This window comes from Botryllus schlosseri, chromosome 14, assembly GCF_051294905.1.
Source record: "Botryllus schlosseri isolate E-star chromosome 14, Bs_hap1, whole genome shotgun sequence".
NCBI classification, from domain to species: Eukaryota; Metazoa; Chordata; class Ascidiacea; order Stolidobranchia; family Styelidae; genus Botryllus; species Botryllus schlosseri.
Genome location: NC_137249.1, coordinates 1,844,284 through 1,868,530, shown reverse-complemented (window position 1 = coordinate 1,868,530; position 24,247 = coordinate 1,844,284). Strand labels below are relative to the sequence as shown.

The 24,247-nt window shown below is 37.4% G+C and overlaps 3 protein-coding genes across 5 annotated transcripts in view; all 3 read right to left on the bottom strand.

The window, feature by feature from the left end:
- Positions 1 to 3,972, bottom strand: part of LOC145455728 (fibrinogen-like protein A) — an 89,213-nt gene extending 85,241 nt beyond the window's left edge. For both annotated transcript variants that reach the window (XM_080333707.1, XM_080333708.1), the window contains exons 1-5: positions 1,227 to 3,972; positions 1,115 to 1,173; positions 984 to 1,052; positions 729 to 825; positions 130 to 229 (exon numbers count right to left, since the gene is read on the bottom strand). In XM_080333707.1, coding sequence (XP_080189833.1) covers positions 130 to 229; positions 729 to 825; positions 984 to 1,052; positions 1,115 to 1,173; positions 1,227 to 1,287 — 386 coding nt within the window. In that variant the 5' untranslated portion in view covers positions 1,288 to 3,972. The remainder of the gene's footprint in view (positions 1 to 129; positions 230 to 728; positions 826 to 983; positions 1,053 to 1,114; positions 1,174 to 1,226) is intronic.
- Positions 3,973 to 5,827: 1,855 nt separating this feature from the next.
- On the bottom strand, positions 5,828 to 11,411 carry LOC145455729 (ficolin-1-like). Its single transcript, XM_080333709.1, has 6 exons — positions 11,014 to 11,411; positions 10,902 to 10,960; positions 10,766 to 10,837; positions 10,505 to 10,601; positions 6,553 to 6,652; positions 5,828 to 6,442 (listed from the first exon to the last, which is right to left on the bottom strand). The coding sequence occupies exons 1-6, from the start codon at positions 11,063 to 11,065 to the stop codon at positions 6,127 to 6,129; spliced, it is 696 nt and encodes a 231-aa protein (XP_080189835.1). The 5' UTR covers positions 11,066 to 11,411; the 3' UTR covers positions 5,828 to 6,126.
- Positions 11,412 to 12,562: 1,151 nt separating this feature from the next.
- LOC145455724 (intermembrane lipid transfer protein VPS13D-like) overlaps positions 12,563 to 24,247 on the bottom strand; it is a 69,682-nt gene continuing 57,997 nt past the window's right edge. For both annotated transcript variants that reach the window (XM_080333699.1, XM_080333700.1), the window contains exons 79-88: positions 23,795 to 23,936; positions 23,596 to 23,733; positions 23,079 to 23,201; positions 22,754 to 22,930; positions 21,614 to 21,736; positions 20,958 to 21,096; positions 20,317 to 20,426; positions 19,745 to 19,879; positions 19,420 to 19,569; positions 12,563 to 13,508 (exon numbers count right to left, since the gene is read on the bottom strand). In XM_080333699.1, the coding sequence (XP_080189825.1) occupies positions 13,281 to 13,508; positions 19,420 to 19,569; positions 19,745 to 19,879; positions 20,317 to 20,426; positions 20,958 to 21,096; positions 21,614 to 21,736; positions 22,754 to 22,930; positions 23,079 to 23,201; positions 23,596 to 23,733; positions 23,795 to 23,936 (1,465 nt within the window). In that variant the 3' untranslated portion in view covers positions 12,563 to 13,280. The remainder of the gene's footprint in view (positions 13,509 to 19,419; positions 19,570 to 19,744; positions 19,880 to 20,316; positions 20,427 to 20,957; positions 21,097 to 21,613; positions 21,737 to 22,753; positions 22,931 to 23,078; positions 23,202 to 23,595; positions 23,734 to 23,794; positions 23,937 to 24,247) is intronic.

Here is a 24,247-nt window from a genome sequence, read left to right as displayed (position 1 = left end):
GATAGGTATATAATTCTATTGATTAAGGGTTTAGTTATGTATAAATGATAACAAGAATATGTTTCGTGTCTCTTTGTTTAGCTTTGTTCATCGGCTTATAACCCACCGATTCATAATTCATAAGCTTACCTGTATTTTGCAACCCAATGAATTCCTGTATCTTTCGTGATCATGTTGATTTCCAATTCCATATTTCCATCATTTGTCATTTCATGCAATTCCTCGAGCCCTGGAGATTATTTTGCAAACCAACAAGATATGATGATCTGGACAGATTTATTAATCAAAATTTTTCTTCACGCTACGTATAACGAATTCGTGACTATGGTCTTTTTGATTTTAATATAGGTAAGTTGTGTTGAAAATGGTCGTGGATTGTCCGAGAATTATCAACGAATACCTCAAATAACTGCAGGAATTTAGTCGAATTTGTCTTGCATCGTCTTTGAAGACAGCTCAACAAATTCATTGTGCAGCGATTTTAGGGCAACCTGACTATTAAATCAGTGAATAACTGGAATCCGTCGAAAAAAGATATTTTTGAACAACCCTATACGAGTGCGAGTTTTGAGTGAAAAGAGTGTTCCACGACGAAAAAGGCTGAAGAGCGCTGCTCTAGATGAAGCAGCAAATATTATTCAATGCAGAATCAGCTTTATTACTCACACAATAGCCCGGACAAAATCCTTACACTTGAAGGACTTGGTTAAAATTAGAAACCTTCCTACCGAGCCAGAAATCTCCATCACGATTCCCGAATCCTTTCTCGTAATCATTCCAACCTCGGTAAAAATCCACGTTTCCCTTGATTCTTCGCTGGAAAATCTGCAAGGAATTCGGCATAAGCAATCAAAATCTCACGAATCTCATGAATTCTTCGACTTCGAGGTTCGATGGTTCAAAATTTCATGCCTCGGCCTTATCCGAACTTGTACGTTACGTTACAAACGGTGGAATTTTGAAAGATTTCAAAACCGACTCACAATCCATTTCTTCTCTTCTTCTGATCTGCGTTGAAGATCCCTCATTATCTCCGACATCATTTCCGCACCCTACATGAGATGTACACAGAGTAGAACGTTTGTCGCAGACGTAAAACTGCTTGCATACCAACCCCGCAATCCCCCTCTGAGATCCATTTGCCGTCGACGTAACTTCTCGAGCAAAATTGCGCTGAAAAAGAGAAATTCCAATCCGATTCGAAATGAAACGCAATTTGTTCGTACCTGACGAACGCGAACAGACCGCGATCACGAACATAATGAGAATCCAATACTTGAGTGACATTTTCGGAACTGAATTTTGTAGATAGATGGGGTGGGTAGGTGCGCAATATAGTGCGACCAACTTCAACTAATGCCACACACCCAAATGTCTATCATAGTTCCGCGTGCAACAATTTATTAGGATTTCATTTTTAGATACGCAATCAACTTTCTATCAATTGCAAAACGTGTGCAACGGTGCAATGACGATATGCGTTGTTTCAGCGCCGACTGTGATTTCGAGGAAGTCAGACCATCGATATCGTTTTTGAAATACGTAGAATCGCTTTTATCAGGAAGCTCACCTGATGAACCATCAGATCTGATGATTTGACGCAAACAAGGAAAACTTGACTTTCGAACAAACTGTACGGTTTGGGCGTGGAATTTTCCACGACCATCACAAAACGGGCAACAACTATTCGTATTGATTTGCAGCGGTTCTCAACTTTCCAGCATAGGCTATATCTAACGGATAACATGGCTACAACGACATTTGCGACAGGCCGCAGAACATTATTACTATGGTTGCATTTAAAACAAACGGTGTTTTAAAACACTATATGTTGAAAACATGTTTTTTAAACAGTGTTTTAAACAATGGCCTTTTAAAAAAAAAATTATGCCATAACTGTACTTTCGAAAAAACTTGTAATATGAGCCTACGGACAATTATCATCCGATTACGACGTATGTCGATATGGGATGGTTGAAACTCTCGAAATGACAGGTTCAACAGCAATAGCACAGACATTTCGTCAAAGGAGATATATTATTTACCCTATATATTTTCAATTGTCAATGTGAATCCACTATGGCGTGATAATTGAATATCAATTAGCAGTAGAAGCCGAGTTATTTGAGTTTTTCATTTATAATTCTGAGATTATCCGCCGTCAATGCTATTTTTGCAAATCCAGAACTTTTAACTGCAATAACTCTGCTTCTACGGGTTGGAATTTAGTCGAATTTGTTTTGCATCGTTTTTGAAGACAACTCAACAATTTCATGGGGTTGACGCAAGATTTTTAATGTTTTATATAAATTTTTTACAAGAAATCAAAAATTTTAATTGGCTCTGCGGCGGCTTATTATGGTTAGAATTGAACCAAATTTGGTATGCAGCGTTTTTAAGAGTATAACCAGACAATTTAATCAGTGAGTGGTTGGAATCTGAAAAAAAAAGTTATTTTTGAACACCCTATTGCGCAGACAATTGTTCTGACTCAACGCTCTGCTGCATTGAACGCCCATTGCTCATCCGCTTCATAGTCAGGTGGTTGTTCTCTATCATCTCGAAATCATAGGCTATGCTACATCAGAGTCACCATAATCTTCGGTTTCACGCAACAGACTAATCTTTCGCATCCAACGCTTGTGCATCATACCGGCAACTGTGACTCATGAACCTGAGTGAATATTGTTATGGTCCCAGGTGGTATCATCTGGACTGGAGAGAGGACAATATAGGACTACTCTCCTTGCAGTTGCGCCGCCATCTTTGCGATGATCCTGTATGTGACAGCCAATTGACGCGACTTTTCGCCAAACGGAGAATGCTGTAGACCAGAGCATTGTCCCAATACGTAAACATTGGATTAAAAATACTTTTGAACCTCGCAACGGTGACCAACTGAACGCTCATTGTTATGTACAAGTAGGCCTACAACTACATGGATTATGGAATTATCGCAATCGTCCGTTCCTTGCAAGATAAAACGCCCTCTGTATTGCAGAGAACATTCGAAGGAAATCTCCCATCGGCGAATTGATAGTAGATTCGCGTCAAGTGATTATAAATTTCATTCGAATTATTGTAAAATGCAATCACTTGACGCTAATCTACAATCAATTTGCCAATGGACGATTACTTTCGAATGTTTCCTACATTGCGAGGGCCTAAATAACTAATATCGGTGGTTCTCCGACGCTTTGTATAGCAGTTGAAGCATCCTTTTCGAGAAGGCTTGATTATAAACGATTGCTAAAGGACGCAAATGAAGATTACAAAGTAACAAACAGTCGCAAGGTTTTATATTTTCATCCACTCAACACACGTTGTATAACGCTAGTGTGACATATTTTGGGATCCGTACAGGATTATCGGACTACGTCCTGACCGATCTCGCCTTCCGTGACATGCCGCCTCATTTTTGTCTCTTGCTTTTTTAAATTATCTTCTTTTACTTTTCATTCAGTGTGTCAACTGTGCATGCCTCCTCTTTACATCGCCTAGGCCAGGCGGGTGTCTGATTGCTAAGACTAGTCCGAGTCGTTTCGACTCCGTCCTCTTTTCATTGTATCGCAGTATTGTGGTGTTTTGAAATGATGAAAATTGCTAATAAACCGAACCAACACTTTTTACACAAAAGTCAGGAGACCGGTCTAGAAAACTACGGCTTCTAAAATTCCTGTTGTGTTGACGAAAAAAAGGTCATTTTCCCATTCCTACTCCAGAAAGATCCGCTCGAACGTCCACTATAAAGTTTGCGCTTCATTTATACCGTTACTTAGTAGAGTAGTGTTCATCAGAGGTGGTCAAAGTAGTCAAGAAAGCTACTCAAGTAGAAGTAGAAGTAGCCACGAAAAAATCTACTCAAGTACGAGTAGAAGTACTTCTTCAATAAGCCACCTAAAACTACTTGAAGTAGAAGTAGAATTGACTGACTTTAAATCTACTCACGTAAGTAAGTAGTTTTGAAAACAGTCTTAATTCGTTAGCATATACTGTCAAAAGCTGCGAATTGAGCTACGCGGTAGGTTCAGAGAGCTTGATTCGTATTGATGCATCCCAGGAGGTATCAATTTACAACAGCATAAGCATTTTTTCGTATCATGGGATGCAAATTATAGTATTGATATGAAAATGGGATACTAATCCTTTGTTTACTGGAAGACCCCGTTTTAGAGAATATCATGGCATGGCGCCCTGCCCAAATTATAAGGCCCCAAGGTTAGGCGAAGAGCAATACATAGCAGTTTCATCGGATACGACTTCATCACTTTGCGCGATTAGTACACGTTAATAACAAATATTGTAGGTCGTAAAAGTTATATTTAGTGTAGCTCGAAAAAGCTGGACTTTCCAGATTAGCAAGACCCGGGGCCCCGCAAGACCCGTAATGGGCTGCTAGATTACGATATGATTGGTAATTGCTAGATTGCGAAACGGTAGTTTCAAACGTTATGGTGGGCCATATTTACTGTGATGAAATATTTCATATGGGCGACAATGCGGTGTGAGCGGAACCAAGCAATCTGATACCTAAATTATATTCACTGATACTTTCGTGAAAAAATATTTGTCACTCCATAACTACTGTGCGCGAAGCGCAACAAAATTTCTGGGCTTTACTTGACTTTTATGAAAATTAAATTTTGGTACTCCGTAAAAACAGCCCCGAAATTCCCCAAGCTATCTTTCGCATTGGGGGCTTAAACTACTTCTACTTGACAAACTGAAAATAGCGAAAAGTAAGTAAGTAGATCATAAAATATTTCGAAGTATAAGTAGAAGTAGAGAAAATCAGATCTACTTGAGTAAGTACCAGAAGTAGAGGAAAACTACTTGAGTACTTCCAAAAAGTAGAAGTACTTCGTTACTGACCACCTCTGGTGTTCATTCCACCCTACAGCTATGCACTTCGTCTTTTATACATATCGTTTACTTTTATATTTTATTGCCTTTTATGTACAGCGGCCTAGTGTCAAATAAAATCTTTTCCCCACCACCGTAAATGGTGGGTTTTGTTCTGAGTTTATGTTTTTAAATTTTCGCAAGGTGACCGAAGTCGCAAGTATATTTATTCAGTGTGCATACTTCATGTTTTGAACATGCCGAATAAAATATTACAAACAAAAAATGATATCTTGTTATATTCGGCGCTCTATAAATTATTATAATATTATTATTATTATTTCATATAACCATTAAACATATGCAAACATATTGTTGACGATGGCATGTAGAATGGTTTCATTGTGGCACATCTCGAAATATTCACTGTGCAATTATCATGGAAGTATTCATTTCAAAATATTCTTCCTTTTTTCATATGTTATAGTTTTTATAACATAGACAAGCCACGGATACTCTTGTGTATGAATCATTCAAGGATGATATATATCCTGTCCTGTAAAATTAAAATGTGGATAATACAATAGAAATGTGGCTCTATAGTCAGGACCGAGAGAGCACTTCGTCAGCCCCAAAAAACATTGGTCTTTGGCCCCCAAAGGGTGATTACCATACTTATGGGGGCTTCGCCCCCAGACCCCCATCGGGCTAAACTTTTGCCCACTACTTATCAGCGAGATATGTTGTGCTGCTCTGTCTAAAATTTCTATAATTCAAGATTGAATCGGTCAATTTTATCGGGAATTGCATAGGGTTGCCATATGTCCTCTTTTAATAGGATTTGTCCTCTTTTTTGACTTTTTTGAAAGTGTCTTCGGAGGACGCCCAAATGTCCTCTTTTTTGAGATTTTGTCCTCTTTTTTTAGATTTTGTTCTCTTTTTTGAGATTTTTCGTTAAATACCAAAAGTAGAAAGGTCGCAAGTAGCTTCTGGATTTTCTTCATATTTTAATGCGTCTTTCACGTCAAAATGAACATGACACGAAAATATTTATAGGTGAATAATAATAAATGATAATTAATAATAGGTGAATAATAATAATATAAATTGAAAGAAACCAGACTGAAACAATAGTCAGAAAGAATTAAAGATGAAGAATCGTCAAAGTAAAAGTTTTTTCGAGTGGGAATAACAAAGAACTGTTCCCACAATGTCATTTTCAAAGCCGTTAGTGAGCACTAAAGAAAGTCAGGATCTTGGGGGCCGTGACGTCACTTCTGCTTTTCACGATCTTTTACGCATCTTCATTTCCGAGAAGCGCAGGCGGCGGTGGGAGGAAACCCCATCAAAATTCCACCAAAATCCCTTCGCGCCTGCTCTGTGGAAGTTTCCATTCAGATTGCTCCTGGCGCAGTTGCGATACCACCAGGCTCCTTCGAAGACGGAAGCGCAATTCCCTGACGACGAACCATCGTGATCCGCGTCTTTCGTTGAGAATTGAAAATTGTTGTGATATGTGAGACAATCGTAGGTTGCATTCCCGGAGTATTCAGATACGTGCAGTCGGTAGGAGTCGGATCCGGGGCTGATGCGGAAGTCGCTGGATGTTGAAAAATCGTCAAACATCATCAACGAGTCAATATGCCTATTTTCACCAGCTTTTATTCCATCAATTCATAATTTGTGCATGAATGGACGAATCGAGCTTGCCTGTATTTAGCGACCCAGTGAGTTCCTGTATCTTTCGTGATCATGTTGATTTCCAATTCCATATCCCCGTCCTTTGTCATTAGATGCAATTCCTCGAGCCCTGGAGACAAACGTTGTGAAACGATTGATGGTTTTGAAAATGCTATAACCAGCGCTTTTAAACCTGATTTATCCTACACCCCAGCGTGTACCATCATTATAGGGGCTGTACAGCATTGATGCGGCGTACCAGTTACCGCAGTACAATAGCCCGATGACTCGGGTGGTCAGTAATCATCACTTTTTTGGAGTACTCAAATCGGTTTTGCCGATGAGAAAAATGATCATTACGACTGCGGTGCCATTTGCCCTTTTGTATCAGTCGCAATCTCAAAAGTAGCCGCCTTTCCATCTGCATCTAAAAGTACTTCCACTTGAATTATGTGGACACTGGACATGTCTCGGAAATAGCTACTTGTACCTGTAAGTACTTGTACAATGTAGCCTACATTATATTTGTGATGGGCAAGAATTTTCTCCTAACGAGTTAACTGATGGTTATGGTTCCTTATAGGGTACAATTATCATGTGATTAGCTTGCTAGTTGCGTCTTCTGTCTTTCGTGATTGGTGAGGAAACATAATGAACTATACGGTGAGATTTAATTCAAAGGTTCTGAAATAGCTTCTCAACATTCCTGACTGCCGAGATCTCAGTCAAAAATCGATTTCCATTCTTGTGCGCATGTCAATGATTTACCTTTGTGATCAAGGATTTCGTTGTAATAGAATGAAAAAGAAATGATATGAAGTATGTTGATACGCTTGTGGGAAGAGCTATACTGCCTCGTTTCGCACAACTGGCTGACGAACTTCAACGCTCGCATTGAATTTGTAAACATAGGATAGGCCTACTCATTTGATGGATTGTGTGTAATATGCTTTTTGAGAAATGGGTGTAGGGCGTAACATTCCGAAGATCAGAGCTCTTCAACCGGGTGTATCGTAAACCCTATGGGCAGTGGTGGGCAAACTTTTTAGCTCGTGGGCCGCATTCAACATCATAATCTATTCACGGGTCGAACTATGTAAAATTCGGATTATAAACCAAAACGCAACATTGGTATTTCATTATATATTGAGGATATGGAAATATTATACATGTTTGTTTATTACACGAGTCAGAAACATGGTCAAAATTTCTTAAGCTGGTCAACCTCAGCCAATTTTTAAAACTAGGGAGGAAAATCGGTTGTCCCGATTCTTAGAACGGGATAGAGATTTGAATCGGTGAACATGAGCACCGAGCAGTGATCTGTTCATATTCGCTGATTCTACTTTTTGATCAACTCCAGGACACACAATGCTGACAGCTTCATAACCATGTTAGCTTCAAATACGCCCCCACTAAAATATATAGATTTTATAAATATAAATACTTCTGCACATATTGAGAACGATTCTACCTAATATACGCGCGAATCGTTTTTTTCGAGTACAGCACTACAAGTAAAATATTTGCTGGAGTGGCCAATGTAAAACTACCCTCGTGATCCGAAATTCACTCCCGTTTTGACTTTCTGTGATGTTTAGCAGTTTAAGCCTTTCACAAGCGTGGGCCTTGAGGTCAAGCTATCGCGCCGAGCCTTTCGCGGGCAGCAAAAAACTATGTTGCGGGCCGCAGTTCGCCCACCCATGCCCTAAGCCAGGGTGTACCATAATTTTTAAAGCGTGTACCACTAGAAGGGTGTACGAGATCCTCATTACAATGGACCGATGATTAGCTATCACAATAAATACACAACCTGATTCAGAACAGGTTGACCGGGTGTGCCATATCGTACAATTTTCATATCAGCTGTGTGCAGCTTGCAAATTACATTCCTTTTGTGATGTCATAAAAAAAGTTTCTCCTATCATCATTTAACCATTGGTAATTGGCTTCTTGGTTCCTTGTGGAGTAGAACAGAGTGGAGTTAACATGTGTTCAGCTTGCGATATCTGTCTATAATGATTCTCGAGCAAACTGCCGCGATAGCTCAGACATTTTGAAATATTTCGTAATGCGACAAGCTTAAAAATAGTGAAGCAGTGTGCAGTGGCAGGCGTATAGTCATGGGGGTCAAGTTTAAGAGCCACTGTGTTATATGGTGGTCCGGTAACCTCGAGCCCTGATCAGTATTTAGCGTTTACTTTACGTTGCAGGCTTGCAGCTTCATCCTTATTTCGGACGTACGGCCACATGCAGCCGTAAACCCATGATTATTGGGCTGCCTACACATAATCAAATTAACGTGTGATGGCGGCCGTCAATATGCAATTTGAATTTACGAATTGGTTCCCAAATCGTTGAGAGATTTTAATTCAACCTAAGAATTTTCTTCCCGCTTAGCGCGATTCAGGGTGACTTGGATTTTTCGGTTTTAATATTATAATGTCGTTGCAATCTGAGCCTCACCGTACAAATGCGAACAGCAGAGGAACATGATGCGCCCCATAAAGCACACGAAGTTTGAATCGTGTGCGTCTCACGAATGAAGGGTTTTTTTTGGTGCGTTTGGGTGATTTCAATATATATATATATATATATGGGCGTCCCTGTGATGGTTCGACAAAAATTATCACCGTATATATATTTTGCAGAAGGCACTGATGATCATAAGAGCAAATTGACGACAATCTATTTTCGTAGAAATTGTATTAAAATGCCAAAAAAACCTCGAGACCGTCGCAGCGAACGTCAGAGTTTCGCAAAATTCGGAGAAATCGGGATTCGAGTCAAAGTGATGATCTTTCTTCAGTCAACACCTCATATTACCGGAAAATGCGTGTAAATCGGGAGTCCAGCCGTGGCAACCCTATGTTACGCACTCTTGTTTAAGGGACCGCGCAGTGAGTTGAAGAGTTTTCCCAGACACGTGAAAAATTGTAGGGGAGATTGCTACCCTACAATTCTACTTACAACAATGCGACAACATGTAACAAAGTGATTAATAAAAACTGAAAGATGCATCATCATTAATTTGTGCCAAAAATTTTCGAAGGCACCTTGTCCATCAACTCTACCTGGTAAATCTGATCACGTGGGTTGAGAATAGAGAAATGTTCTACAGTAACATATGAAACGACCATTATTGTCGACGCAATTCATTCACCAGGTTCGGAGGTTATATGGGCTCCTCATCGCCGACCTCACTGCGATAGCAGTGTGCTAAAAAGCCAAACTTCAGTGAGCCGAGCTATAATTCGGCAGCAACAGAACCGATAAGATGATGAAGCGTGCCTGAGAGACTGAGAGAGTGCAATAAAATGAAAAAAAAGACCAGAAGAAATGCATTGAACCGTTGAATTATCTTGTCGTGGAGCACAAAGCCCTAAGCAGGCTAAAAGCACCACTGTCGTTATAATAATAATAATAATAATAATTCACCAGGTTGAAGTATTTCTCGTCCCCGCGCGATCAGAAAACGGATCCCGATAACCTTTCCTGGCATTTATACTCGTGATTTTGGTGCATATATAGTAAGCCTGCGGGGTGCACTGCGAGTACAATTAAAAAATTTTATGCACATGGTAGGATCTCAAGAAATCGATGATGGCATAGAACAGGACAAGGGCTCTCCGTGGTACGAAGTTAATATTAGTAGCCAATTTAACATGAGTATTTGTCGTCCAGATGGGCCATGACGACTCTCCGCTGCATGGAATGCAGCCGTACGCAAAGTAGGCCTATAAGTAATCAAAATACCGCCGTGAATAGCAAAAAGGTTGAACAGTAATGAACACCCCTAGATTAGGCTAACTACGGAATCGGTGTATTATGCAGTCAGGGGTGTACGAGATTTGTGTTAACGTGAAAAGGGTGAGAACCACGACAAAAAAGGTTGAATAGCACTGCTGCTCTGGATGACGCAGAAAAGATTTATTCAATACAGAATCAGCTTCATTACACATACAATTCGAAACCTTCCTACCGAACCAAAAATCTCCATCACGATTTCCGAATCCTTTCACGTAGTCATCCCAACCTCGGTAGAAATCCACGTTTCCGTGTTTTCTTCGCTGGAAAACCTATGCAAGGAATTCGGCACGCAATCAAAATCTCACAAATATCATGAATTCCTCGTGTTCGAGGTTCGATGGTACAAAATTTCATGCCTCGACCTTATCTTGCACCGAGGTTGTTCGTTGCGTTACAAACGATGGAATTTTGAAAGAGTTCAAAATCGACTCACAGTCCATTTCTTCTTCTCTTCTTCTGATCGCCCTTCAAGATCCCTCATTATCTCCGATATCATGTCCGCACCCTACATGAAATGTACACAGAGTATAGAACGTTTGTCAGAGACGTAAAATTACTTGCATACCAACCCCACAATCCCCCTCTGAGATCCATTTGCCGTCAACGTAACTTCTCGAGCAAAATTGGGCTGAAAAAGAGAAATTTCAATCCGATTCGAAATGGAACAGAATTGGTTCGTACCTGATGAACGCGAGCAGACCGCGATCAAAAACATCCAATCCTTGAGCGACATTTTATGAACTGAATTTTATAAGATAGATGGGATGGGTCGGTGCGCAATATAATGCGACCATAACTTCAACTAAGCCACACACCCAAATGTCTATCATAGTTCCGCGTGCATCAATTTATTAGAAATTTCATTTTTAGATACGCAATCAACTTTCTATCAATTGCAAAACGTATGCAAGTGTGCAATAACGATATGGTGTGTTGCTTCAGCGCCGACTGTGATTTCGAGGAAGTCAGACCATCGTTATCGTTTATGAAATACGTAGAATCGCTATTATCAGGAAGCTCACGTGATGAACCATCAGATCTGATGGTTTGACGCAAACAAGGAAACGTTGGCTTCCGAACGGTTTTGACGTGGAATTTTCCACGACCATCACAAAACGGACAACAACTATTCGTATCGATAGGGCAGCGGTTCTCAACTTTCCATGCATAACGGATGACATTGTAACAACGACAGATGCGACGGGCCGCACAACATTATTGCCATGTATTTGCAATAATTAATTCACTGCATTAAATGGTCCTTTGGTTTGTTTGTTTTATATTCATAGTGTTTTGACTATACATTGGTCATTTTACACCAGGCCGATATTCTTTAATGTGATTACGTAGGGTAGAGTGGGGCAGCGCGCCTACCCCAAGCGGGAAACGTCGTAATATCCACCAAACTATTCGAAATGGGTTGAATTTCGGAATTTGCGCGCGAGATATCGTCCCCACTCTACCACGATCGTCTCGAAAGTCTGAGCATCAATTATCATATGTAAAATCATCACTCATCTATGTCCAGTGTCCACCAATTTGACGTGTTGCTAGTGCATGCCACTCGGTAACCTATAAATATTTAATCAATATACAGACCTATACATGCTTCTCCGCCCCATCATGGCGTAGCGGATCTTTTGAAAACAAATTTCATCCAGAAATGCCAACTGAATATGAAAGTCAAAAAACAAGTCGGAAGTTCTTGAAATATATTCTGTTAAGTCGTAGGGATAGCCTATATTCCGCAGCTGAATAGCTATTTTGATAGGTGTGGCGTTCTCCGAGAACGCATACTTGATAAACCCATAAACGGCTACTCAATCCATATCGACTGGAATTCAAGGGGTGGGGCGTTTTACCCCACGGGTGGGGTAGGCGTTTTAACCTCGAGGTCGCCATTGTTTGTGGAAATGAAAGTGACAGAATGTCATAACGGCAAAAATACAACACAGCCAAGTGCCCAATCTTGATTCTTCTTTAGGATCTATTCCTTGCTCTGAAGGTTGGGCGATTCGCGATAAGTCGCAAACGAGTTAGTGCCAAAATAATTACCTACTCAAAACACCATACGTCCACACATTCCATCGCTGGAAGAGATCTCTACACGATAACGATACTCGACCACTAATCAAAATGGCACCAGAGACTCACCTTCCATTCCTGTGATTGATTCTCATACAGCAGCGTGATTTCTACAAAAATCTGACACAACACGAACGCCATCACCGAAAGTTTGTCAATAATTTATTTCTTGTTCTGATTTGTGATGTATTGCATAACTCGCGGGAACAAACATCTTATCAACACTAACTCTACGCATCACAGTAAAACATACATGCTAATAATTAAATCGGGACAACGACACGCAATCAACCAAGAAACCGCAGTAATTAGGTAAGGAATTAAACAGTAATACGCAGACGATTTATTTACTATAAAGAACTCTCTCTCTCTCTCTCTATAAATAGCAGACTAAAAAGAACTCTCTCTCTCTCTCTCTATAAATAGCAGAGAGAGAGTGTGTTACAAAGAAACTGCGATATCGAATCTGAAATCAGGAATACGAGATGATTTTTGCAATGAAATTATACTATTCTTGCCAATAAGAGTTATTTCTTAACGAAAATTATAGTTTCGATACTATTTTCATGTAGGAGCCTTGAAACCACGATTGGTCACACCGCAACATACGAAACATGCAGTACGTTTGTAAAAATGACATATTTGCGAAGTCGTGATCAACCTACAGCGCATTCACACAGGGCTATGAAATATGCACGCAAAATACTAAATATATTTCGATGCGATGCGGAACTGGCATTGTATTCTTTGCGATCCCATAAAAGGTACACATGTGATCTTTCCACATCATCTGAATTGTGACGTTATAATGAATGATATTCGCTTAGAAAAACTACAAACAGTGGAGTGATATGTAACGCATGTCATACTTCTAAATCGAAAGTACGATCGCTCTCAGTATCGTCACTGTTAGGAGGCAACGTCTCTGATTGTTCGGAGTATAATTTCTTGACGTAATTGACGTGTTCGCATATTCTTTTTGCCGTGTCTTCCGAGTGGCACACGATCCTCGGCTTTTTAGTTTGATAGCTCAGAGAATGGGAGGACGAGCTCGAATAGCGTAGACCAAGTCCGCCGGCGTGACGACCGTCCTGTGGAAATAATTACACGCAGAGGTGTCATAGGTTTGTTATACGCAGAAGTAAGTGATTAGTAGGGCTAGGCTGGTGAGGCTAGTTCTCGTTGATGATTTTGAAAAACGAGTAGTTCTAGTTCTAGTTCTAGTCGCGAGTTTTGAATAAGTGAGTAGTTCTAGTTTTAGTAGCAAGTTTTGAAAAAATGAGTAGTTCTAGTTCTAGTTGCGAATTTTGCAAAGTGAGTAGTTCTAGTTTTAGTTACAAGCTTTGAAAACTGCGTAGTTCTAGTAGCGAATTTTGAAAAATGAGTAGTTGTAGTTTTAGTAGCAAGTTTTGAAAAAATGAGTAGTTCTAGTTCTAGTTGCGAATTTTGCAAAGTGAGTAGTTCTAGTTTTAGTTACAAGCTTTGAAAACTGCGTAGTTCTAGTAGCGAATTTTGAAAAATGAGTAGTTGTAGTTTTAGTAGCAAGTTTTGAAAAAATGAGTAGTTCTAGTTCTAGTTGCGAATTTTGCAAAGTGAGTAGTTCTAGTTTTAGTTACAAGCTTTGAAAACTGCGTAGTTCTAGTAGCGAATTTCGAAAAATGAGTAGTTGTAGTTTTAGTAGCAAGTTTTGAAAAAATGAGTAGTTGTAGTTTTAGTAGCAAGTTTTGAAAAAATGAGTAGTTCTAGTTTTAGTTGCAAGTTTTGAAAAAATGAGTAGTTGTAGTTTTAGTAGCAAGTTTTGAAAAAATGAGTAGTTGTAGTTTTAGTAGCAAGTTTTGAAAAAATGAGTAGTTCTAGTTCTAGTAGCGAATTTTGAAAAATGAGTAGTTGTAGTTTTAGTAGCAAGTTTTGAAAAAATGAGTAGTTCTAGTTCTAGTAGCGAATTTCGAAAAATGAGTAGTTGTAGTTTTAGTAGCAAGTTTTGAAAAAATGAGTAGTTCTACTTTTAGTTGCAAGTTTTGAAAAAATGAGTAGTTCTAGTTTTAGTTGCAAGTTTTGAAAAAATGAGTAGTTGTAGTTTTAGTAGCAAGTTTTGAAAAAATGAGTAGTTGTAGTTTTAGTAGCAAGTTTTGAAAAAATGAGTAGTTCTAGTTCTAGTAGCGAATTTTGAAAAATGAGTAGTTGTAGTTTTAGTAGCAAGTTTTGAAAAAATGAGTAGTTCTAGTTTTAGTTGCAAGTTTTGAAAAAATGAGTAGTTCTAGTTTTAGTTGCAAGTTTTGAAAAAATGAGTAGTTGTAGTTTTAGTAGCAAGTTTTGAAAAAATGAGTAGTTGTAGTTTTAGTAGCAAGTTTTGAAAAAATGAGTAGTTGTAGTTCTAGTAGCGAATTTTGAAAAATGAGTAGTTGTAGTTTTAGTAGCAAGTTTTGAAAAAATGAGTAGTTCTAGTTCTAGTAGCGAATTTTGAAAAATGAGTAGTTGTAGTTTTAGTAGCAAGTTTTGAAAAAATGAGTAGTTCTAGTTTTAGTTGCAAGTTTTGAAAAAATGAGTAGTTGTAGTTTTAGTAGCAAGTTTTGAAAAAATGAGTAGTTGTAGTTTTAGTAGCAAGTTTTGAAAAAATGAGTAGTTCTAGTTCTAGTTGCGAATTTTGCAAAGTGAGTAGTTCTAGTTTTAGTTACAAGCTTTGAAAACTGCGTAGTTCTAGTAGCGAATTTTGAAAAATGAGTAGTTGTAGTTTTAGTAGCAAGTTTTGAAAAAATGAGTAGTTCTAGTTCTAGTTACGAATTTTGCAAAGTGAGTAGTTCTAGTTTTAGTTACAAGCTTTGAAAACTGCGTAGTTCTAGTAGCGAATTTTGAAAAATGAGTAGTTGTAGTTTTAGTAGCAAGTTTTGAAAAAATGAGTAGTTGTAGTTTTAGTTGCGAATTTTGCAAAGTGAGTAGTTCTAGTTTTAGTAGCAAGTTTTGAAAAAATGAGTAGTTGTAGTTTTAGTAGCAAGTTTTGAAAAAATGAGTAGTTCTAGTTCTAGTTGCGAATTTTGCAAAGTGAGTAGTTCTAGTTTTAGTTACAAGCTTTGAAAACTGCGTAGTTCTAGTAGCGAATTTTGAAAAATGAGTAGTTGTAGTTTTAGTTGCGAATTTTGCAAAGTGAGTAGTTCTAGTTTTAGTAGCAAGTTTTGAAAAAATGAGTAGTTGTAGTTTTAGTAGCAAGTTTTGAAAAAATGAGTAGTTCTAGTTTTAGTTGCAAGTTTTGAAAAAATGAGTAGTTGTAGTTTTAGTAGCAAGTTTTGAAAAAATGAGTAGTTGTAGTTTTAGTAGCAAGTTTTGAAAAAATGAGTAGTTCTAGTTTTAGTTGCAAGTTTTGAAAAAATGAGTAGTTGTAGTTTTAGTAGCAAGTTTTGAAAAAATGAGTAGTTGTAGTTTTAGTAGCAAGTTTTGAAAAAATGAGTAGTTCTAGTTCTAGTAGCGAATTTTGAAAAATGAGTAGTTGTAGTTTTAGTAGCAAGTTTTGAAAAAATGAGTAGTTGTAGTTTTAGTAGCAAGTTTTGAAAAAATGAGTAGTTCTAGTTCTAGTAGCGAATTTCGAAAAATGAGTAGTTGTAGTTTTAGTAGCAAGTTTTGAAAAAATGAGTAGTTCTACTTTTAGTTGCAAGTTTTGAAAAAATGAGTAGTTCTAGTTTTAGTTGCAAGTTTTGAAAAAATGAGTAGTTGTAGTTTTAGTAGCAAGTTTTGAAAAAATGAGTAGTTGTAGTTTTAGTAGCAAGTTTTGAAAAAATGAGTAGTTCTAGTTCTAGTAGCGAATTTTGAAAAATGAGTAGTTGTAGTTTTAGTAGCAAGTTTTGAAAAAATGAGTAGTTGTAGTTCTAGTAGCGAATTTTGAAAAATGAGTAGTTGTAGTTTTAGTAGCAAGTTTTGAAAAAATGAGTAGTTCTAGTTCTAGTAGCGAATTTTGAAAAATGAGTAGTTGTAGTTTTAGTAGCAAGTTTTGAAAAAATGAGTAGTTCTAGTTTTAGTTGCAAGTTTTGAAAAAATGAGTAGTTGTAGTTTTAGTAGCAAGTTTTGAAAAAATGAGTAGTTGTAGTTTTAGTAGCAAGTTTTGAAAAAATGAGTAGTTCTAGTTCTAGTTGCGAATTTTGCAAAGTGAGTAGTTCTAGTTTTAGTTACAAGCTTTGAAAACTGCGTAGTTCTAGTAGCGAATTTTGAAAAATGAGTAGTTGTAGTTTTAGTAGCAAGTTTTGAAAAAATGAGTAGTTGTAGTTTTAGTTGCGAATTTTGCAAAGTGAGTAGTTCTAGTTTTAGTAGCAAGTTTTGAAAAAATGAGTAGTTGTAGTTTTAGTAGCAAGTTTTGAAAAAATGAGTAGTTGTAGTTTTAGTAGCAAGTTTTGAAAAAATGAGTAGTTCTAGTTTTAGTTGCAAGTTTTGAAAAAATGAGTAGTTGTAGTTTTAGTAGCAAGTTTTGAAAAAATGAGTAGTTGTAGTTTTAGTAGCAAGTTTTGAAAAAATGAGTAGTTCTAGTTCTAGTAGCGAATTTTGAAAAATGAGTAGTTGTAGTTTTAGTAGCAAGTTTTGAAAAAATGAGTAGTTGTAGTTTTAGTAGCAAGTTTTGAAAAAATGAGTAGTTCTAGTTCTAGTAGCGAATTTCGAAAAATGAGTAGTTGTAGTTTTAGTAGCAAGTTTTGAAAAAATGAGTAGTTCTACTTTTAGTTGCAAGTTTTGAAAAAATGAGTAGTTCTAGTTTTAGTTGCAAGTTTTCAAAAAATGAGTAGTTGTAGTTTTAGTAGCAAGTTTTGAAAAAATGAGTAGTTGTAGTTTTAGTAGCAAGTTTTGAAAAAATGAGTAGTTCTAGTTCTAGTAGCGAATTTTGAAAAATGAGTAGTTGTAGTTCTAGTAGCGAATTTTGCAAAGTGAGTAGTTCTAGTTCTAGTAGCGAATTTTGAAAAATGAGTAGTTGTAGTTTTAGTAGCAAGTTTTGAAAAAATGAGTAGTTGTAGTTCTAGTAGCGAATTTTGAAAAATGAGTAGTTGTAGTTTTAGTAGCAAGTTTTGAAAAAATGAGTAGTTCTAGTTCTAGTAGCGAATTTTGAAAAATGAGTAGTTGTAGTTTTAGTAGCAAGTTTTGAAAAAATGAGTAGTTCTAGTTTTAGTTGCAAGTTTTGAAAAAATGAGTAGTTGTAGTTTTAGTAGCAAGTTTTGAAAAAATGAGTAGTTGTAGTTTTAGTAGCAAGTTTTGAAAAAATGAGTAGTTCTAGTTCTAGTTGCGAATTTTGCAAAGTGAGTAGTTCTAGTTTTAGTTACAAGCTTTGAAAACTGCGTAGTTCTAGTAGCGAATTTTGAAAAATGAGTAGTTGTAGTTTTAGTAGCAAGTTTTGAAAAAATGAGTAGTTCTAGTTCTAGTTGCGAATTTTGCAAAGTGAGTAGTTCTAGTTTTAGTTACAAGCTTTGAAAACTGCGTAGTTCTAGTAGCGAATTTCGAAAAATGAGTAGTTGTAGTTTTAGTAGCAAGTTTTGAAAAAATGAGTAGTTGTAGTTTTAGTAGCAAGTTTTGAAAAAATGAGTAGTTCTAGTTCTAGTAGCGAATTTTGAAAAATGAGTAGTTGTAGTTTTAGTAGCAAGTTTTGAAAAAATGAGTAGTTGTAGTTCTAGTAGCGAATTTTGAAAAATGAGTAGTTGTAGTTTTAGTAGCAAGTTTTGAAAAAATGAGTAGTTCTAGTTTTAGTTGCAAGTTTTGAAAAAATGAGTAGTTGTAGTTTTAGTAGCAAGTTTTGAAAAAATGAGTAGTAGTAGTTTTAGTAGCAAGTTTTGAAAAAATGAGTAGTTCTAGTTCTAGTTGCGAATTTTGCAAAGTGAGTAGTTCTAGTTTTAGTTACAAGCTTTGAAAACTGCGTAGTTCTAGTAGCGAATTTTGAAAAATGAGTAGTTGTAGTTTTAGTAGCAAGTTTTGAAAAAATGAGTAGTTGTAGTTTTAGTTGCGAATTTTGCAAAGTGAGTAGTTCTAGTTTTAGTAGCAAGTTTTGAAAAAATGAGTAGTTGTAGTTTTAGTAGCAAGTTTTGAAAAAATGAGTAGTTCTAGTTCTAGTTGCGAATTTTGCAAAGTGAGTAGTTCTAGTTTTAGTTACAAGCTTTGAAAACTGCGTAGTTCTAGTAGCGAATTTTGAAAAATGAGTAGTTGTAGTTTTAGTTGCGAATTTTGCAAAGTGAGTAGTTCTAGTTTTAGTAGCAAGTTTTGAAAAAATGAGTAGTTGTAGTTTTAGTAGCAAGTTTTGAAAAAATGAGTAGTTCTAGTTCTAGTTGCGAATTTTGCAAAGTGAGTAGTTCTAGTTTTAGTTACAAGCTTTGAAAACTGCGTAGTTCTAGTAGCGAATTTTGAAAAATGAGTAGTTGTAGTTTTAGTAGCAAGTTTTGAAAAAATGAGTAGTTGTAGTTTTAGTAGCAAGTTTTGAAAAAATGAGTAGTTCTAGTTCTAGTTGCGAATTTTGCAAAGTGAGTAGTTCTAGTTTTAGTTACAAGCTTTGAAAACTGCGTAGTTCTAGTAGCGAATTTTGAAAAATGAGTAGTTGTAGTTTTAGTAGCAAGTTTTGAAAAAATGAGTAGTTCTAGTTTTAGTTGCAAGTTTTGAAAAAATGAGTAGTTGTAGTTTTAGTTGCAAGTTTTGAAAAAATGAGTAGTTCTAGTTTTAGTAGCAAGTTTTGAAAAAATGAGTAGTTCTAGTTTTAGTTGCAAGTTTTGAAAAAATGAGTAGTTGTAGTTTTAGTTGCAAGTTTTGAAAAAATGAGTAGTTCTAGTTTTAGTAGCAAGTTTTGAAAAAATGAGTAGTTCTAGTTTTAGTTGCAAGTTTTGAAAAAATGAGTAGTTCTAGTTCTAGTAGCGAATTTTGAAAAATGAGTAGTTGTAGTTTTAGTAGCAAGTTTTGAAAAAATGAGTAGTTCTAATTCTAGTTCTGACATTGCATTTTGTAAATCCAGTAGTCTGTTGAACAAGCCTGAAAACGAGAATAAGCGAAAAGTTTTACCATTTTGTAAGTCAATTCGAAGAGCCATTCTCCCTGCTGCGTTAAGACGGTGGCTTTTATCAAGTTGCTGTAATCGACCTGCAAGGTGATGTTGTCTTCATCGGGCAGATTGCTTTTCATCAAGTACACTCGCTTGTTGGTGATGATAAACTGCGTGTCAACAAATCTGCGTCAACGCCGAGAATATCAAGCTAAAGGCAAGAGCTTGCACAACTAGATATATTTAATTGATAATTAAACTAATTACGGCGAAATAATAATAATCTGGAAAATCTGAAAATATCTAGTCATACAACTCAAGGGGGGTGATCAAAATGCTCCGCACCAGCATGCTGTTGATTTCCTGTTTCCTGTTGATCTCGATGCGCGAGTAAACCCATTCTTCGTAATCGTTCGAGTTGATTTGATGAAGGAACTGTTGATCTTCGGAGCGCTTCCTGGAGAAACATTCCAGACAGCCCTGTCACAAAATAAAAAAAAATCGTAAACTTCGGACAACTCCAAATCAGAGCCGTTTCACAATCCTAACTGGATTTTCAATATTTGAAACTAGAACTAGATATGACGACCTTTACAAATCCACAACTAACTAACCAAAACATAACTAACTAAACAATTGATAATACTACTTACTGAATTGAAAATGAGCCAGGATATATTGGAGACAAAACCAACATTTCAAATGGAAAGGGATTCGACCTCCTAAAACCCATCCTCTGACTACACCACTAATTGTAGTGATGACTCTGAGTTAGCAATGGCTGCAGGAACATCACACAACGGAGCACACGTATCACGATTCATGTAGTTGTTTGGCGACTAAATTATTTTGGAATGATATAAAATAAACTAAGTCTACAATTTTGACGACACTTCAAATTTTTTTCATGATCATACCTGAAAACTGTGACAGCTTCTGGGCAGCCGCACTTTTTCGACCTGCGCGTCTGAGGGAGCGCTGGACTCTCGGACGAAAGATGCGGTCTCGGAAGCAAAATCCAGCACGCCTGTCGTGAAGAAGATTGTAGTCGTATCGACACTGTTTCTATTTTCCCATGAGTAGGGCTGGGCAGACTGGAGTACCCGGGTGACTCGATTCTGACTCGAGTATTAGGATTCGAGTCGAGCACCACTTATTATTATTGCCACAGTGGTATGAATGACGTGGAAAGTTAAAATATGTACCTTTTATGCGATCACAAAGAATATAACGCCAGTTCTACATCACACTAATGGTAAGTTAGTATTTTTGCACCATAACTATTTCATTGCCCTTTGTGATAATGCTGTGGGTTGGTCACGATTTCACAGACATGCCATTTCCACTAACGTGCATAGTTCAAAAATAACTTTTTTTTTCATGATTTCGGGGATTCACTGATTAAATTGTTAGGTTGTCTGAAAAACGCTGCACCCCAAATTTGGTTCAATTCCGATAGGTAGAAGCGGCCATGGAGCCAATTTAAATTTTTGAATTTATCATAAAAAAAGTATTAATTTTTTTTCAAATTTTACTCTCAACCTCATGAAATTGTTACCTGTGACTGGCTTTGTGACCGTGCCGACAAGCCCTCTCCCGAATCCGCGGAAAAAGCCTTTCGCTCCGTCGTCCGTGGCACCTTTCACCGACTGGGTCACGAGACTGGTCAGGCCCCCCACGATACCAGTGCCCAGACTCTAAAAAACGGAAAATATTTTCTCGACACGATATCTGATGTCCAGACAGCAAAAAGACATTACGAGGTACAGAACTTCAATATACAAGTAAATAGAATATCCATATTGAAATAAACCTGGATATTTTCGGCTGACACTCGTCAGCGGTAATCGTCAGCAACTAGTAGAGAATGGAAAGAACATTGTACATCAACAATCGTATCACCGAATATCACGTCACTGGCATGAAATTTCGAATAATCAACAGGCGGCTTAAGCTCAAAATAGGCTTGATATACAATATATATACGATGAAGACAGAAAAGGCATATTTGATTAAAAGCAGTCTTACACGTGCTAAAAAGTTTTCAAAATCCAGAAAGTCACAAACGCAAGAGACGATTACTTTTCAAGAATCCGAGGCCAATAAGCCAACAACAAGCATGATCTCTGACTGTGTTAACATGAAAGTTTACACCAAACATTATATTAAACAAACTTAAACGTTATATTGTCCGATGATATTCGAAATCTTTACCTGCAGGCCGGCCACTACATGGTCGCTGGCTTTGTTAGTATTCGATCTGATGGCCCGTCTTCTATCTTCATGTTCCTGGTCCATTGTGATTCCGCCAGAGAAATTGGACAGGGTGCCTGCAACCTGTTGCGATTATAACACATGGAAAATGTATTTATCACAGACATTGAACATTGTTCAAAAAGAGCATTTTTTTGTTCAAATTTCACTGGGTATTCGATCAAATTGTTAGGTGTGCTAAAAAAAAACGACGGACACCAAATTTGGCACAAATCCAATGTGTAGCAGTGAAGCTACATTAGTTAAAAATTATCCTTCCAAATTTCCCTTTCACCCCATGAAATTGATAAGTTGTCTGAAAACACGATTCGTAACAAATTTGGCTCAATTCCGACCTGTAGAAGCGAAGTCATTGGAGCACTAGATCTTGGATTTCAAACATATCATTTGCGGTGGCAAATTCTTTAATTATTTATTATAGAACTACCCACTGTAAATACTACGATTTCACATCCAAAATTTCGAAGACCGATAACTTCGCTTCTACTGAGTTGAATTGGACTGAACTTGACTCGATGGTGAATTGAAAATGACTCGGCTTGACTCGAGTCAACACTATAAAACTGAGATTGACTCGCGACTTAGTTACAACCCTGGAACTATTTCAAGTCGTTGCTAGAAAAATTTGGTAACTTTTCAAAATATTTCTTCAACAAATTAAAAATTTTGAAACTCCAGTAGCTTCCGCTATAGATTGGAATTGAACCAAATGCGGTGCGTAGTGTTTTTTCAGTCAACCTAACAATTTTTATAGAAGAGCCAGTAAAATTTGAAGAAAATATTTAATTTTGAACAACCTTATTGGACAGTATTGCGGTCTTTGCCGTTAATAGCCAGAGGCGGTCAACCATCATTGGCGCTCAAGTAGAAATAGAAGTAATGTCGCAAATTAAAAAGTAATGTCATAAAAAAGTAAATATTCCAGGTTCAATTTTGCCTAAAATTCAGAAAATATTTCAGTAGAAGTAGAAATAGTCTAAAATCAAAACCGGCAACTCTGGAAACAGTCAGTGTTCATCTCATGACCAATCCATAAATCAGTCGGAATATCACAAATTTCAAGACCGAAAAATACTATACCTTAGCAGCCGAGTTCGATAACCCATGGGTGATATGTTTGATGGTGCCGCCCGGTTGAAGTCGCACGAAACTACCCAGTCCTGCTTTGAGATCCACCAGAAGCCCGATTGGGTTACCCAGAAAATCGACAGATCCCAGAATCCTGGCCGCCTGACTTTTCAGCTGATTGGTCAGATGCTGAACAGGAGATAGCGTGCATAATGATGTTGAAAAATATTTGGAAATAAATAATGTGTGAAACTTTGAAACTACCGATGATACAATTGGTAATGGAGTCTTATAAGAAGGGGCACTGCATCCAAATTTACACATAAATTGTGCTCACATTTTTCGCTTCATCCAAAATGAAAGCGGACGACTCAAAAACGTGATGGCGTTCGTAGGCGTCGATCATCACCGGAGCGCGCTCGAATTGAATCAGGACCAGCGACGACGTTTGCTTGATGACCTGCAGCAACGGAGCATAAAACGGGGTTATAACCGAGTCACAAGCCAAAACGGATTTTACATTTTTGACTCGAGTCAAGTTGAGTCATTTTTCAATTCAACACCGAGTCATAGTGTTAAGACTAGAGTCCGAGTCCAAGTAATAGAGTTCGAGTCAAGTTCAATTCGACTCTGTGAAACTCTTGAGTGATACCGAAGGCCTTGGATTAAGAATATACTCAATTTTCTCATTTTTCTGACTCTAAACAAGTTTATTCAAACAGATAAAATACAGTTTCTGGGTGTATTCTTCAATTGTTAAGTCTTAAGACTCAAGTCATTATAACCCTGATAGCCAGTATATAGATAGTTTTGAGTATCAATTTCAATACGATATTACAATAAGAGCTAGTTACCTTAAGGTCCAGGTCCAAATTCGACGCAGTATAGACAGACAAAACCAACGGCGATTGTATATCAAAACGTAGCTTGTCGAAATAATACCGTCTGCTCGTCCTGATGTCCAAAGCGGACATGTTCTGCATCAAATCCATCTGCCAGATAACATCAATTGTATGAATAGATATACAAAAATACAAATTTGGACTCTGATACCTTTGTTTCGTCAAGCACGGAGTCGTCGGCGTCTGCCGCCGTGCCAGATTTGAAGAAACGAATCAACTTCAACAGAAGAGTCTCCTCGATTTTAAGGCACATTCGTCCAAGGCTGATCGACAACGAATGATAAATGTCATACCTGGCAAAAGAAAGTTTTAAAAATTACAGGTTTGTGGTGCATAACATATAAGGATTCACTGATTAATTGTAAGGTCGCTAAAAAAACGCTGCACACCAAATTTTGGTCCGATTCCAACTGGTCGATGTGAACGCGCACAGGAGTTTGAAAATTATCTAAAATTTTATTTAAAATTTTACTGTCAGCCCCACGACATTGTTGTTGCCTAAAAAAACAATGCTTAACAATTTTTGATCACTACCAACTGAGTTATTGCAGTTGAAAATTTTGGATTGGCAAAAATATCATTGACTGTGGGTAATCCCAGAATT